Here is a 15,388-nt window from a genome sequence, read left to right as displayed (position 1 = left end):
TATATTTTCAAAAATATATTCTAGATTCCAGAACAGAAAAATACAAAATAACTGGCTGCCATGGATATAAACCCATGTTAGTTCAATTCATATAACTTAGCAAATTTAAAAACCAGAACAGAAAATTAACGTTATCAGTTCATTTTCCTTAGAAATCCTGATGCCCCAACTTAAAAACTAAAGAAAAAATTAGCCAAAACTGTGACAATGTCATATATTTGCAATGCTTTTGAAGCCCAACAGTAATTTTAAAAAGAAATTAAACATGCTCTCATTGAATTTTTAAAAATCTATACAATTCAAGCTAATGAAATATTTTATTATACATAGTAAAAGTGTTTTTTTTTTAAAAAAAAAAAAACATTTTCAGGCCCAGATGTCTGCAGGAGTACATGAGGAATGGATTCCACTCGAGTGTAAGCAGCAAACTTCTGAATGAAACCACAAATCCACCAACTCCTCATAGCAAATGCTAACATTCACCAAGGCTTGAACTCCTGTGGCGTCAGTGGATATATTGCAAAGGATCACAAACATGCTCATGATGCATAGGAAGATGGAGAACCAAAGATGCAGCTGCACACCATGTGGACGCCCAAATTTCCTAACTTACAACTTGTTAAGAAGGACAATATACAAAGAAAGTATTTTAAAATAGTGTGTATGATTCACTGGCAAATGACGTTTTTACTCAAATAAATACCAAATTTTGCCATTTTAATGTCACAATGAAATTCAGTTTCAATTCAAGGGGAGGGAGAATCAACTGAGACATGGTCATGAGTTCAGGATTATATATATATTACAATCTGCCTTATAATACACTTGTGGCTTTGTGATAAAAATAACTCAGGGACATATGGAATTCAAGCTAATTTGCATAACTGTCACAAGAAAAAAAAGCATTAAGTGCATTTCTGAAATAAGTATTCTCATTTAATTTCAGAATCTCAAAACAGCAACAGACCTTGGCCTTGTTTTAAAAAAGTTTAGTTAGACACTAAGCTAGCTAAATAACCTTACAGCGAAGGTTTTAACATAACAGGTATAGAAAACGCTTTCCTTCTAATCTCAATCTGACATACGTGGAAGAGGTGAAAGGAAAAGGTAGACAATTTCTTTAGCAGCATATATGGCTAAGTCCATCAACCACCTTAACTAGAGTGTCCGTTACTGACCCCACTAAAAATACCTGGGCTAACATCAAAAGCTGCCCCTTTCATAAGCCAAAGACAATTCAGGGTCCTGGTAAATAAAATACTTTTGAAATATTTCAAAACCCTTTAAACATAACCCAGAGGAATCACCTCTTCACTGTAAGGAAGGAGGAACAGAGTAAAGGACTCACGCTAAACTCATTTCCAACTCTCTGAACAAAAGCAATGAAAACAATGGCGGATTAGCTAAGCTCTGTGCTCTAACCAAACTAGTCAATTACAGTGATTTAAGTGGCAACAGCCCATCTGACTGGGCAGCCTGACAGTTCAGAATACTTTTCGCAATAATTGTTTTTTTTAACGTAAAGACACTAAAACAATCTGGTCATGCAACTTTCATTTATGCATTCTGCATCTCTTTGCCAATCTTGTAGCTAAGGATCTTGTTCCAGTCGATCTTAGTACGTGTAACTGGCAACTGTCGACGTAAGGCTTTGAAGGTAGTGTCCGACATTGTCTGGTAATTCTCACTGATGGCAGTCTACAAAAAACAAAACCCCAAAAACCAAAAAACCAGCAGTTAGACATTTAAAGCAAACCAAAGAAGCAACGTCTTACAACATAGAGTGTTCTCAGAATAATATTAAGCAGTCCATTTCACTGTCTAACAATGAATTAAAAACCCCAACATGGATGGACTTAAAAGCTGTTTTAAAGTAGCTATTGAATTTCAGAACCAGCCCTCAGTGAACACAGATACTTTTGATAATCATACCTGGTATTCATTTTCTGCAGCTTCTACAATCTTTATAAATTCTTTTGCTGTCTGCACCTCATTCTGAAACAAAAGAAAATGTAAATAAAAACTGAACCACTGTTATTTTTAATTTATTTGTTTTCCTTCACTGCCGGTCTTGGACACAGGAATTAGTGGATGTTAGGCAATCATTCTACCTGCCACTAACCCACTATTTTTAAAGCCATGTTTAAGCTATTTAATAAATAGTGCAGATGAAGATTCTAACAAGCAAGGAAGATAACAATGTGGCTGGAGAGATGGCTCAGAGCTTAAAAGCTCTTGTGGCATTCAGGCATGGTGGTACACACCTTTAATCCCAGCACTAGGAGGCAGAGGTGAACGGTTCTCTATAAATTCGAGGTCAGCCTGATCTACCTGGTGACAGAGCTACATAGTGAGGCCCTGTTTAAAAAATAAGAATAACAATAAAAAGAGGTCTTGTTACACAATCAGGAACACCAGAGTTCTGGTCATAGGAATGAAGTCACAATCTGGTTGTCCTACAAACATCCTCAATTCCAGCTCTAACTAAGGGAGCAACACACTCTTCTGGAGTCCACACTCCCATGTACATATACCTTCATGCAGATACAGGCAGGCAGAGATACATTCAAATACACATACACACACATTTTAAAAAAGAAAATTATAAAATTGATTATACTCTATGTCCAAGGAGAACCAGGCAAAAATATTTTTAAAAGTCACAGAATACAACTAGTCTCAGTATTTAATTAAGTGATGTTTTAATAATATATAGAAGAAAAATCCAATTACAATGATATAGATTACTAGTTAATCATGTTTGCCTAAATATTTATTGTGTAATATTTACTATTACTTTTAAAACCCTAACAATTAATAACAGCATATTTTAAATCTGAAGTACATTTACTCTAAATATTTTCAAAACAAATTTTATCATGCAAATATATGGTTGTGCTTGTTTTTCTAACAGTGACACAAAGCAGGCCTGAAGGACAATGGAAATGACCCTCTTGGTCACAATCAACAGCTTATGAAACCAGCAACTGAATCTGGAGGATTCTACTACTGGTTTAAAAAAGAAAGGGTGAAGAGAGGGGATTAAGATTCTTATCTCTTAAAACTAGAGACACAAAGTTCATAGAAAGATTAACTACTTAAATCCTTTAAGATTATTAATTATCTGGAAGCTCTCTGTTAAACACAAACAAACAAAAGCACATACCAATATTCCCTCTATTAAGTGTCAATCCAAATGGGCCTGTCAATCAACCAACAGAAAAACCTTGAAGAAAAGCTCTGTTCTAAAGGCTTTAGAAATCCTATGCTGTCTACCCACAATCTAAGTCAGCACAACTGTCTATTGCCATCGTCTGTTCTGACCTCTCCAGGGTAAGCCATGTCAGTCTCTTTTCCAGAGAATCCTCCACTCTGCTCTGGAGTACACTATCCTATGTCTCACTAGCTGACTGGAGTCCAGACAAAAATTCAGGTGGTAATGAAGTATCAATAAATATCTATGTTTTTAAATGAAGTATTACTGTCAAATTCTCTAAAATAGTAATATGTGAATATGATGTATATATTTGTATACATGCACTTTATAACAATGAAAAATCTTAAAACCTCTTAAACACTTAGAACTACAAGGCAAGTCATGTCTGATTACTATGACTAATTCATGTAACACTAGCCTATGAGTTTTGCCCAAGTTTTTTTTGGGGGGGGGGGGTGGGTTAGAGATGAGGGTTTCTTTGTATTGCCCTGTCTGTCCTGGAACTCACTCTCTAGACCAAGCTGGTCTTGAACTCACTGACATTCACCTGCCTCTGCCTCCCAAATGCTGGGATTAGAGGCATGCGCCACCACAGCCCAACTAGTTTTTGCACAAATCTTACAATGAATTTTTCCATAATATCAAACTACCTAATGATGTAGCATGTATCTTTGTTATCAAACTCCCCAATGATGTAGCATGTCTTTGTTTCTTGATCAATATTACAAATGATAATTGCAAATGGCAATTTTCCCAACTTCAAGGAAATAATATTTCTTTGGAGTATAGATAAGTTGCTATGAATGGTAAAGTTTATAAAAGTATCAGCATTAAAAGTAGATACTACCTAAACAATAAGAAAAAAACAAACAAAAAACAAAAGGAGTTAGGTCTGGTAACCACACCAGCAATCCCAATACTAGGTAGGCTGAGACAGGAGAATTTGGAGATAGAGGATAGTTCGGAATACACAAGAACCGTTATCAACAGATATTATTTTTCTTCTCTGGTAGCATCTGGCCTAAAAGAATCATAAATGGTTTTTTAAAGCTAATGCTTCTGTAAAATTAATACTTACACTACACTGGTACTTTAGTATACAAACACAAGTGTCTAAAGAAAAATGTCACTGTTAGTATCTTGGAAGTGAAAAAAATTCAGTAAGAAAATAGATGCAGTCAATTAAATGAACAGTAAAAGAACTCTAGGGAGAAATAAAAAACAAATGCAAAAACTCTTCAATTTGAAGGAACTTAAAACATATAGTATGGTTTCAAAGTTAGGTATAGGATCATGTACTTATCTCCATGACCTTGGTTTAGGCAGTTGTTTAAAAATAAATAGTTACTATAACAAAAACCACAAATGATAGAAGAGAAAATGAATACAGTAAGACTCAAGTTTTGTTTTGCAAATGACTCTGTAAGTTGAAAAGACTAAACACAGAAAAGTGAAAACATTTATAAATTACCTGATCCCAGACACACATCTAGAATATACATAAAACTTGCAACTCAATAGCCAAAGCAGAAATAAGCATTTAAGAAATTGGCAATAGGGGCTATTGTGGGATATTTGTGAAAATGCATTGCTATAATAAAAAGCTGAATGGTCAATAGCTAGGCAGGAGGTATTGGCAGGACTTTCAGCACAGACAGAGGAAGTAGGAGGAAATAATCGAGGTTCAGGGAGATATCAAGAGACATGAAGAGAGTCAACCATACAGAATGAAATAAAGGTAAAAGACACAAGGCAAAACAGAGATTACGGTAAATGGGTTACTTTAAGTTATAAGAGCTAGTGAAGCAAGTCTAAGCTAAGGCCAAGCGTTCATAATTAGTAAGTCTCCATGTGGTCATTTGGGAGCTGGCTGGTGGGACAGAGAAAGACTTGATACAAACGACACCCAACAAGGGGCATGCATTTCCACATAAGACCTGAGAAAGTTTTAAAAAAGAGTTCTAGCCAGATAGTGGTGGCACACACCTTTAATCCCAGCACTCAGGACGCAGGACAGGTGGATCTCTGTGAGAGTTTGAGGCCAGTCTGGTCTAAAGAGAGAGTTTCAGGACAGGCTCCAAAGCTACAGAAAATCCTCCCTTGAAAAAAGTTCTAAACACACAAAGTAAAATGCAACTTCCTAGTCCTGCAGTCTCTCATGAGGGCCATGGTAGAGAAATGTGTCTCCTGATAGTACGCAGTAAAGCAGGCTCAAATAGAAAAAAATCTGCAGTTTAACAATGTGCGTAGGCTTAAGAAAAAAAGAAAAAGAGTACAGACAGTCAAAAAATAAATAGTTCAAAACTAATAAAGTTTTAAAGAAAGAATAAATTAAAAAGAAAACAAGAATAAGCCACATAAGGATGGAAATACTCTTAACATAGCGAGTTTGGACCATATATGGTGCTTTGTTGATTCTGAATGTTTTAAATGCTAATGAAGAGAATGGCAGCTGCTGAGAGATAATGGGTTGTGGAAGGAACTGCTGAATTAAATCAGCTTACATACTTTAGGGATTCCCTGGCTTCAAAATGGAAGTCAGACAACGTGCTGCATTGGGGGAAAGGTTATAACTTTGTTTATATAGGAAAAGAAAAAGTTATGATTCTCTTCAAAATTAGTAAAGATCAAATTTCATTGGAAGAGACACCCTGAGGATCTTGGTTGCAGACATGAGGGAAAATGCCAAGAAAGACTGGTGCTGGGTAAGATGATCCCTCATCATGGAAACAGCTGAGACTAGATGATACATGATAAATCCTCATGACTTATTATTACATGCCATCCTATCATACGGCATGGATAGAGGTTTGGTTATACAATCCGAATGGACTTATAGAGTTGACAGATGCTTTGTGCCTGCTCAAACACAGAACAACAACAACAATCCTCAGCTGACTAGTGCACAGCACACATTTCATACTACTGTTAATGGCAGATATGCACGTTACCTTTAAAAGCTTGTATATTTTCAGAAAGAAAAAAAGGACCAAACACCAATAAAGACAAATTGCTCACGTGATTCACCTTCTCAAAATGCCTCTCTTGAAGTTTCCTCAGAGTTCTGCATCCAGAACATTGCAAAGCTGCTAGCTGAGAATGGTTCAGCATTACAGACTACTCTAGCCAGGGTCAGATAAACCCGCCACAGAGACTGGACAAATGATACAGCTAGCTTTCCCAGCACTTATCATCACCCCCAAAAGATGTCATCACCCCCAAACAATAGGAAGCAGTCTACAGAACACAATGTCCACATTCCCAAGAGGTAGGGTGTGTGGTTTTTGGTCATTCAGTGGATTAAGGATAATTGCCATTATTTGGGCGGGGGGGGGGGGAGGGGCTGGTTACAATTTGCTATTCATCATGGTCAGAAAAAGAACTAAACAAAGGAGATCAGATCCAGGGATCTCTTCCTGAAGGGAAAAATGGGAAATATTGATAGGAATGATGGAATAAAAGGGTGGATTGTTGAGTCTGAGTCTACTTTCAAACATCCACTTTTGAACAACTCTGTATATTGATACAAATTTAAGTTTATTTACTACTAAATATTACAATCAAATTTATTTATTTGAATAAATTTATTAGATATGTGTTCAAGGTCATACAGAGATGTATTTTAGATAGATGGCCTTCAAACACTTCAGAGGCCTTATGAATACAACATTTAAGATGTCTTAATAATAGAAGGCTTTTCATGACAGTGAGACACATCTGTTCCCTGGAAACACCAATCTATTTCAAAAAGAAAAAAGATGATGGGCATTGAAGAACCTCCATATGGAGTTTGTTTTTATTGTGGCAAAGATAGCCAATGGGCAAGAAACTGCCCTTGCCTCAACTGCTGATGGTATGCTGTCCAAATTGGACAAGCAGGACACAAAAGAAGGCAACTACCAAACTTTGCCAAGACAAGGTAGGACAGTCCTTCAAAATTCCTGCTTCACAGCAAAATCTGTCAGATATCCTAGCCCTGTAGGCCAAAGATGGATGCCCCAATGCTGCAGAGGAATCTTGGGTGACTGTCCAGACAGTCAGTTGTTTCTGTCACTTCTATAGTTTTGGAAATGTTTGCTCTGCACTTCCTGTTTACTCAGGTAATATATCCTTTCCAGGTCTTTGATGCAGTTGAAGAGGAGATAGTTAAAGTAACAGTTTTCTTTGTTACCAAATTCAGAAAAGAAACTTACATTAAGATATATAAAGTTTATAGGGCTGATACACATAAAAGCTTAAGTTGTTTTTTTGTGTTGGTATTATGGGTTAGGGCAACTTATAATAAAATGTTAATTAGGTACAAAACTTGGATTGACTGATAGAATAGATAACACTGACATTGTAAATGTACTTCTTACTTGACAAATGTCCTTATTGTGTATAATTTTACCATATTAGAGTTAAAACTTTTCCTTTTTATTTAGACAAAAAATGGGAGAAACTGTTGTGGGATATTTGTACACTTTGAAAATATATTGCTATGATTGATTTAATAAGAAGCTGAATGGTAGCCAATAGCTAGCTAGGCAGGAGGTATAGGTAGAACTTCAGACATAGAGTGAGGAAATAGGAGGAGATAACAGAGGTGCAGGGAAATACTAAGGAGACACAGAGGGAGTCAGACATACAGAATGAAAGAAAGGTAAAAGGCTGAGGCAAAAACATAGAATAATATAAATGGGTTAAATTATAAGAAAGAGCTAGTGGGACAAGTATAAGCTAAGGCCAAGCTTTTATAATTAATAAGTTTCTATGTCATTACTTGGGAGTTTGCTGGTGGGACAGAGAAAGACTCTTTACAAGGACCTGAAGAAATGGCTCTGCTCGGCTATCCAGAGGACATGGATTCTAGTCCCAGCACATATATGGTGGCTCAACAACTATTTGCACCTCCAGTTCCAGTGGATCTAAAGCCCTCTTCTGGACTCTTCAGGCACGATGTTCATATATTGTACATCAACAGACATATCAGCAAAACATACTTTCATATAAAACTAAACAACATAAAGAGAAATAGGCAATGGATCTGAACACACACCAATTCTTCCACCCAAAAAATGGCCAATAAAAACACGACAAAGGTCAACCTGATTAACTATCAGGGAGATGGGAAAACAGACTTGACACAAACTTGAGTCAACTGGGAAGAGGGAACGTCAACTGAGGAACTGCTTCTATCAGTTCCTCTGGAGGCATTTTCTTGATTATCAAGCTTGATGTGGGAGGGACCCGTCCACTGTGTGCAGTACCCTGGGCACATGGTTCTGGGCTGCATGAAAAAGCAAGCCGGGGAAGCCATAGAAGCAAATCATTAAAAGCAGCACTTCTTCATGGTCTGCTTGGGTTCCAATTAATGCTCTGAGTTCCTGCCTTGAGTCTCTCAAGATAATGGTGGGTGGTTTGAATGAGAATGTACTCCACAGGCTCCTAGTAGAATATCTGGTCGCTAGTTGATGGCTGCTTGGGGAAGTCTAGGAGGTGTGTCCTTGCTAGAAGAAGCTACTACTGGGAGTGGGCACTGAGGTTTCAAAGGACAGGTACCACTGTTGGTGTGCTTTCTGTTTCCTGTCTGTGCATCAAAAAGTGTGCTCTCAGCTTCTGTTCCAGGGCCATCCCTGCCTGCTGCCTCCTGCCATGAAGACGATGGGAGTCCTACCCCTCTGTAACTGCAAGTCCCAATTAAACTCTTCCGTCCCTACGTTGCCTCAGTCATGGTGTTTTATTGCAGCCACAGAAAAGTGACTAAAGCCTGTAAAGTATAAAATGAAATACTCTTTCCTCCTCAGGCTGCTTTTGGTCATGGTGCTTTACCACAGGAGCAGGTAACTTACGACAAAGAACTGTAATCAAAAGCCGAGTTTTAGAAAGGAAGGAGAAAATAAGGAGCCCTCAATTACTTCTAGTGGAACTAAAATGACTAAAATGGTGGTCACTCTGGGAAACTATCTGGCAGTAATTCAAAATACTAAACATACCACAGTCAACAATTCCATTCCTAGGTACAATAATTTTTTTTTTTTAAAAAGTCTACAGAAAATTGTGCATGGATGTCAAAAACAAGCTAAAAAGCAGCAACACCTATACTAACTGGAGGATGAATGAAGTGCAAACCCATACAATGGACTACTATTTGGAAACACAAGGGATTTAAGCCGCAACAGAAGACAAAGACTAAAACCATTAAACTGGAAAGAAGCCAGAAACAAAACAAGAGATTATGAAAAGATTGTAGTTGTGTGAAATGTCCGTAACAGACAAATCCACCGTACCAGGAAGTAGACAGTAGCACCTTTGCACAATCACAATAATCTTGAACTTTACACTTCAATAGCATGAATTCAAAGATATAAGAATTAACCCCAAAGATGCCCAAAATGTACAGCATTGCAATTCCTTACCAACTGTAATCTACTTGAAATCTCTTTAATGTGAAGGAGAAATATCACTAAAAGTCAACGGTAAAGTTGCTGTTTTACAGAAATATTAGGTTATTTTATGGTCATTTCGGAAGTGATTACTTACAGACACTGTGAGGGAATCTTGTATATCTTTATGACTCACTAGCTGAACATTACCATCTTCATAATAATGAACCTGTCAGAGAAAGAAAATAAAGCAAGCATTATAGAAATATGATTTTTAGGGCACCACCACTTACATCAACAGACCAGTTTCAGCTCATGTTCAGACTTTCCCAGTGGGCTCTAGACCTTTGAACTCATTCAGTCTTGGGTCTAGAAGGAGATTAAATATTCCTGCTGTTATTTACACACACAACAGTTGTCACAGTTAGATATTTTACCTCAAAGCCCAAATCTGAAATGTCTAAAACTGATCTCCTCTGGCTGGGCTTGGTAGCATATGATTTTAATCCCAACACTTGGGAGGCAAAGGCAGGGGATCTCTGTAAGTTCAAGACTAGCCTGGTCTACAGAGACAGTTCCAGCGCAGTTAGGAATGCACAGAGACCCTGTCTCAAAAGAAGAAAAAACACCCTCAAATAACAAAACCAATATTCTTCTCCAAATATTGCTTCTTTGTATATTTTTACCAATTACTTCCCCCAAATTTAGAATGAATTTACTCAATAAACATCAACTGACTCATTACTATAAATATGCTATATAATATTGTAAATAAATGGCCTTTTAAAAGACCTAGTTTCTAACCTTACACTGCAACACAAGCAAGCACATTAGCACATTCTCTCAAAGGAATAAAAAGGGCTTTGGGATAAATTATAGAATAGCGGTATTTTGTAACAGGACTACACAGAAAGCAGGAATAATGGAATAGCTGAAGAAATAAATACACAGGTAACACATAAGTATTTCTAGTGTGAACTAAAAAATGGTGTTAAACTTGAAAGTGACAAACACAGATTTAAAATTTTAAATTATCTGTGGTGAAGGCAATGGAAAAAAATAGATCAGGAGATATAATGGTGGGGTTTGCGTAAGAACAGCCTCAACAGGTACATATAGCTGAATGCTTGGACCTGAGTTAGTGGAACTGTTTGGGAAGGATCAGAAGGTGTGGCCTTCTTGGAAGAACTGTGTCTCTGAGGGCACTTTTCAAGGTTTTAATTTATTTAATTTTACTTTTGGATTTTCAAGACAGGGTTTCTCTATGTATCTCTGGCTGTCTTGGAATTACCTTTGTAGACTAGGCTGGCCTCAAATTCACAGAGATTTGCCTGCCTCTGCCTCCGAGTGCTAAGATTAAAGGTCTGTGCCACCACCACCCAGCTCCTTTGAGGTTTTAAAGGCCTTCACTATTCCCAGTTAGCACCTTGTGCTGATGAATCAGGATGTAAGCTCTCAGTTCTCTTAGCACCATGGTTGCCTACTTGCAGCCATGCTCTGAAACTGCAAGCCCAAATAAATTCTTTCACCTGTAAATTGCCTTGGTCATGGTGTTTTTGCACAGCAATAGAAAAGTAAGACAGAGAGTAAACAAACAAATAAACTTGCAGTACATGTTAAACACTATGCTAAGCATTGAAGGCAGACTAGGACAAGCAGCTCCAACCAGCAGCATCATTTTTGAAAGTTACATAATTGTCCAGGTAAGAGCTACTGAGGCCAAACTGAAAGGGAAAACATTAACAATGACAACTGCTATGCAGAGTTCTTTGCACCTAACTCTAAGCATTTTACACATGAACTAATTCTCAAACAATCTAAAAACATTTAAACTGCTTTCAACAGAGGGAAATAAGATCAAACAACTTCCTGAAGTCACACACACAAACAATAACTGGCTAGGATTCAAACACATGAAATCTGATTTCAAACTTCATGCGCTCAACTTCTAATCTTCTAATCCTAAAGGAACAGGCAGAAAAACATATAAGGGCAGCAGAACACAACACTAGAGTGTATGCCAAAGCCAGATGACATGTTTCAGTACTCTGATTCCTTTACGGCTTTAAGCATATAGTTAATTTTCACAATGGGCGCTGCTGTGATGAGTGAACCCAAAGATTAGCCAGCACATTCCTTTAACTTATACAGCAATATTAATATTCAAACAAGCACTTACTTGTATCAAATGTTCTATATAAATAATGAAATTGACATTATTAACCAGAGTTCAGTTCTAGTGCATTTCAAACAAGAAGTTTAAAAGTCATATGTATATATTATTATGCTTCACCTAACTCCATTTATTTCAGATTACAGAAGAACACACTCAACTCAAATGCTTAGCTGAACAAACTGTATGAAAAGGAGACCAAATGGCATCATCTAATTTTAGCTCTGTTTTAGAAACTGTCAGCTATCCTTGAGGACATTTAATGACTAGGGAATTAAATGACAGGTTATTTAAAAGACTTAAAAAGAGCACTACTTGTTTTTTCCATTGCTCTAAAAGACAATCTCGAAAGTTATGGTGTACTATGAAAGTATAAACTGTTTAACCGTGTCTTAGTTCAGAACCTTCTAGAGATCCTTAAATAATCTCTGTATCTCATACCTGAATTTTCAAGATGCCAACCACCTGTGTGGTGGAAGGAGTGACTGTAAACTTCCACTCTGACCTCCAACGACCATTCCTTAAAAATAAAAACAGCAGCTGTAAATAAGGGTAGGGAAAATATTTTGAATCAATATTGTTTCAGGTTTAAATGTAATGCTATAATGTGTAAGAGAATAGGAGAAAGACATTGGGCACAGATTTTATAACCACTGAAACATTCAAGAGATTCAAAGTTTAGTTTTAAGACACATTAAATCTCTGCCCAAGAAGACATATATAATTAAAATAATTCACAATTCTAAAACTAAAGTTTAAAATATAATTCAAAACTAACATAAGAATTGTTTTAACATATATATATATGTATGTATTTTGTGCATATGTGAATGTGTTCATGTGACACCTGATGCATGTGGAGATCAGAGGGAAACTTGTTGGTTCTTTTCCTCTATTATGTGGGTGTAAGGAAACACATTTAAGAGCATCAGGCTTAGCAAACAGATGCCTTTACCCGCTGAGTCATCATCTTGCTGCCACTAAAACACTTTAAGAGAGTCTTAAACTACTTCCTTTTGTATGTTTGCATAGGGGAGATACATATGAATTCAGGCACATGTAGGGACAAGAGGCCAACTTCCGATGTTGCATCTAAGGAAACATCCACCTTGATTTCTGAGACACCATCTCTCACTGACTCAGAGTTCACCAAGTATGCTAGGTTGGATTATCAGAGAACCCCAGAGGTCTACCAGTTTCCTCCTCCCCAGCTCTGAGAAAGAATCATCACCCCTATGGTAGGGATCAAACTCACATCCTTATGAAATATCAACTGAGCTCTCTCCCCAGTCCCTTAAAGTGATTTAAGAAATAACTGAACTTTTGAAGGATCATGGGTTATCCCCAAACGCAAATGGAGCTGTTTTACATTTTCCAAACCACACAAAGTAACAACAAATATCAGTTAGGTTTTGTTATCTGGAAAGGGAACGGTAGATACAGCTGTCTTCTTTTCCAACATTAGGTTTAAGATTTTGCACAAATGGCAGGACTTTCAAAAAGCTTTTTGGTACATGTATACAAAATAACACATTCATAGTGGGAAATTAGTAACACTATTAACCAATTGTGTATTATTGTTTTCTTCCTATTTTTCTGACACCCTTTGCACAAAAATCTTTTTCAGACACATTTTCTTTGTATATTAATGACATTTATTATGCTTTTCTGAGTTTTTTTTAAAAGTTTCTATTAATAGATTGTTAGATGACTATTCACCATAAAATTACTTGTTTTTTTGCTCTAGGAAAAGCATCTATATAATGACAAAAACCTCATATCTATAGTCAATACACATCATCTAAAAACTATTAAGGCAGCAAAAGATAATATAATAAAAAACATGTTTCTGAGTGGCTTATCTAAACACATTCAAAGCAGCTTGGCTGCAACAATCTAAAACTCATCATTTTTGTTTCATATTTCCAAAATAAGTTATTTCTTTTATTAAGACATTATACCAAGAAAGCACTGAGTCCTAAATACATGCATTACTCTGAGAATATATATATATTGCCTCAGACTGTGCGAAGAAAAATAGAAATCTAACCAAAATTTGAGAATTATTTCAAAAGGTTCTTCAAAAAGTATTACTGCACTGAGTAACAACACCCTTTCCTCAACAGAGTAAATGGCCAACATGTCCTAGATTTAACTAAGTCTATATCCCTCTTTTATTAATTCTATATAATTGCAAATGTGTGCTCCTAATATTTATTAAGTTCCTAAATACTGCCATACATGAGGAAACGAACGTGATGATTTAAAGTGAAGTATAATAAACTCTTCAGACTCCTCTTCTTCTATTTTGTCTTTGTCTCTTTGTTTTAAAACAGGATCTTCATCGTGAGCACAGGTAGTTTACAATCCTGCAATCCTCATGCCCTGGCCTCCTGAGTGCTGGGATTATAGCTGTAAACTACCAAGTCCAGCCTAAAATTTATTTTTTCTACAAAGTGAAAATCATTTTTAGCTTCAAAGACATAGTATTCACTGTGATGACTTACAAAAGGGGTCAGTATGTAAAATGAAATAATGGGAATAGAAAACTCCAGAGATTTAATTCATTTCCTATATAGTAAAGCTCAAAATAGTTTTACTTTTGAAAGCTAGTAATAAGTTCCCAGAAGATTTATAAATAAAGATTACTAAGAATTTTTATTTAGTAGTTCAAGCTCAACAGTTGACTTTATTTTTATTTCCTGGCACAAAAATATAAATAATAGCTTTCTAAAGATTCACTAGTTTAGGATTATGGAGATAAGACAGAGAACCTCTGTATGTTATCATCCTTAGGAAGCTGTAGTCTGTCATTTAGGCATATATTTAGATATGGATGATGGATCTGCATTCCTCCAAATATTTTTGATTAACCTTTATGGAACCCGGTATTTATTTCTGACATGACTAAGTAATAGAGCAGCAGCCTTGGGTTAGGATCCAAGCTGGTCTAACTGGGGCCACTGACAATTGTAACTTTACCCTAAAGAGTATCCCCAAACAACCTAATGAATCAAAACTCAACATACTTGAAAGGTAAACAACATTTCATCATATTTACTCTGATATTCATAATGTATTAACAAAAAAGGGTCCAAAACTAAGATTTCAGTCAATTTTTAATACACAATCTCAGAAAAAAATTCAAATTTTCAAACATCTGATTAATAGGGAAAATAAATGTGGATACAAACGGTTGTGTACACAGTTATAAAGCATGATTGTAACTTCTTACATTTCCAACAAAACCATGTCCACAAAAAACATCTAACACAAAAGTCCAAGTTTAAAGTCCTTAGTTTTTTTTTTAAACATTTCTGTCCTCTCTCTTGAGTAAGGCTCATTCATACCAAGCACCCTGTTCTCAGCAGGAGCAGATGGCCCTGCCACCTGGTCTGTTTGCAAGCATACCTGCTCACAGGTTGCCCCCTGTTCCTGTCCCAACTCACTCTGCTCTCCTATACTCTGTGATGAATGTCATCAGATTTACCGCATTCCAAATGACTGGGATGATCATCAGGAAGCAAATTATCTTTCAAATTCTCAAACAGCAGTAGTTTTATGTATCAAGTTTATATCACTTTTAGTCACACATATGTGACTGATTTACATGTAATACAAACAATGTTAAAA

General features: G+C 36.4%; 1 protein-coding gene across 1 annotated transcript in view; it reads right to left on the bottom strand.

Moving 5' to 3' along the window:
* Positions 1 to 200: 200 nt before the first annotated feature.
* The window catches only part of Capza2 (capping actin protein of muscle Z-line subunit alpha 2), a 40,670-nt gene continuing 25,482 nt past the window's right edge, over positions 201 to 15,388 (bottom strand). The window contains exons 7-10 of the mRNA XM_041675552.1: positions 12,197 to 12,275; positions 9,740 to 9,811; positions 1,933 to 1,995; positions 201 to 1,698 (exon numbers count right to left, since the gene is read on the bottom strand). Of these exons, the coding sequence (XP_041531486.1) occupies positions 1,558 to 1,698; positions 1,933 to 1,995; positions 9,740 to 9,811; positions 12,197 to 12,275 (355 nt within the window). The 3' untranslated portion in view covers positions 201 to 1,557. The remainder of the gene's footprint in view (positions 1,699 to 1,932; positions 1,996 to 9,739; positions 9,812 to 12,196; positions 12,276 to 15,388) is intronic.

Source organism: Microtus oregoni, unplaced genomic scaffold (assembly GCF_018167655.1).
Source record: "Microtus oregoni isolate MIOR12 unplaced genomic scaffold, Mior012 000026F_ref0000081, whole genome shotgun sequence".
NCBI lineage: Eukaryota > Metazoa > Chordata > Mammalia > Rodentia > Cricetidae > Microtus > Microtus oregoni.
This window is presented reverse-complemented; position numbering and strand designations above follow the sequence as displayed.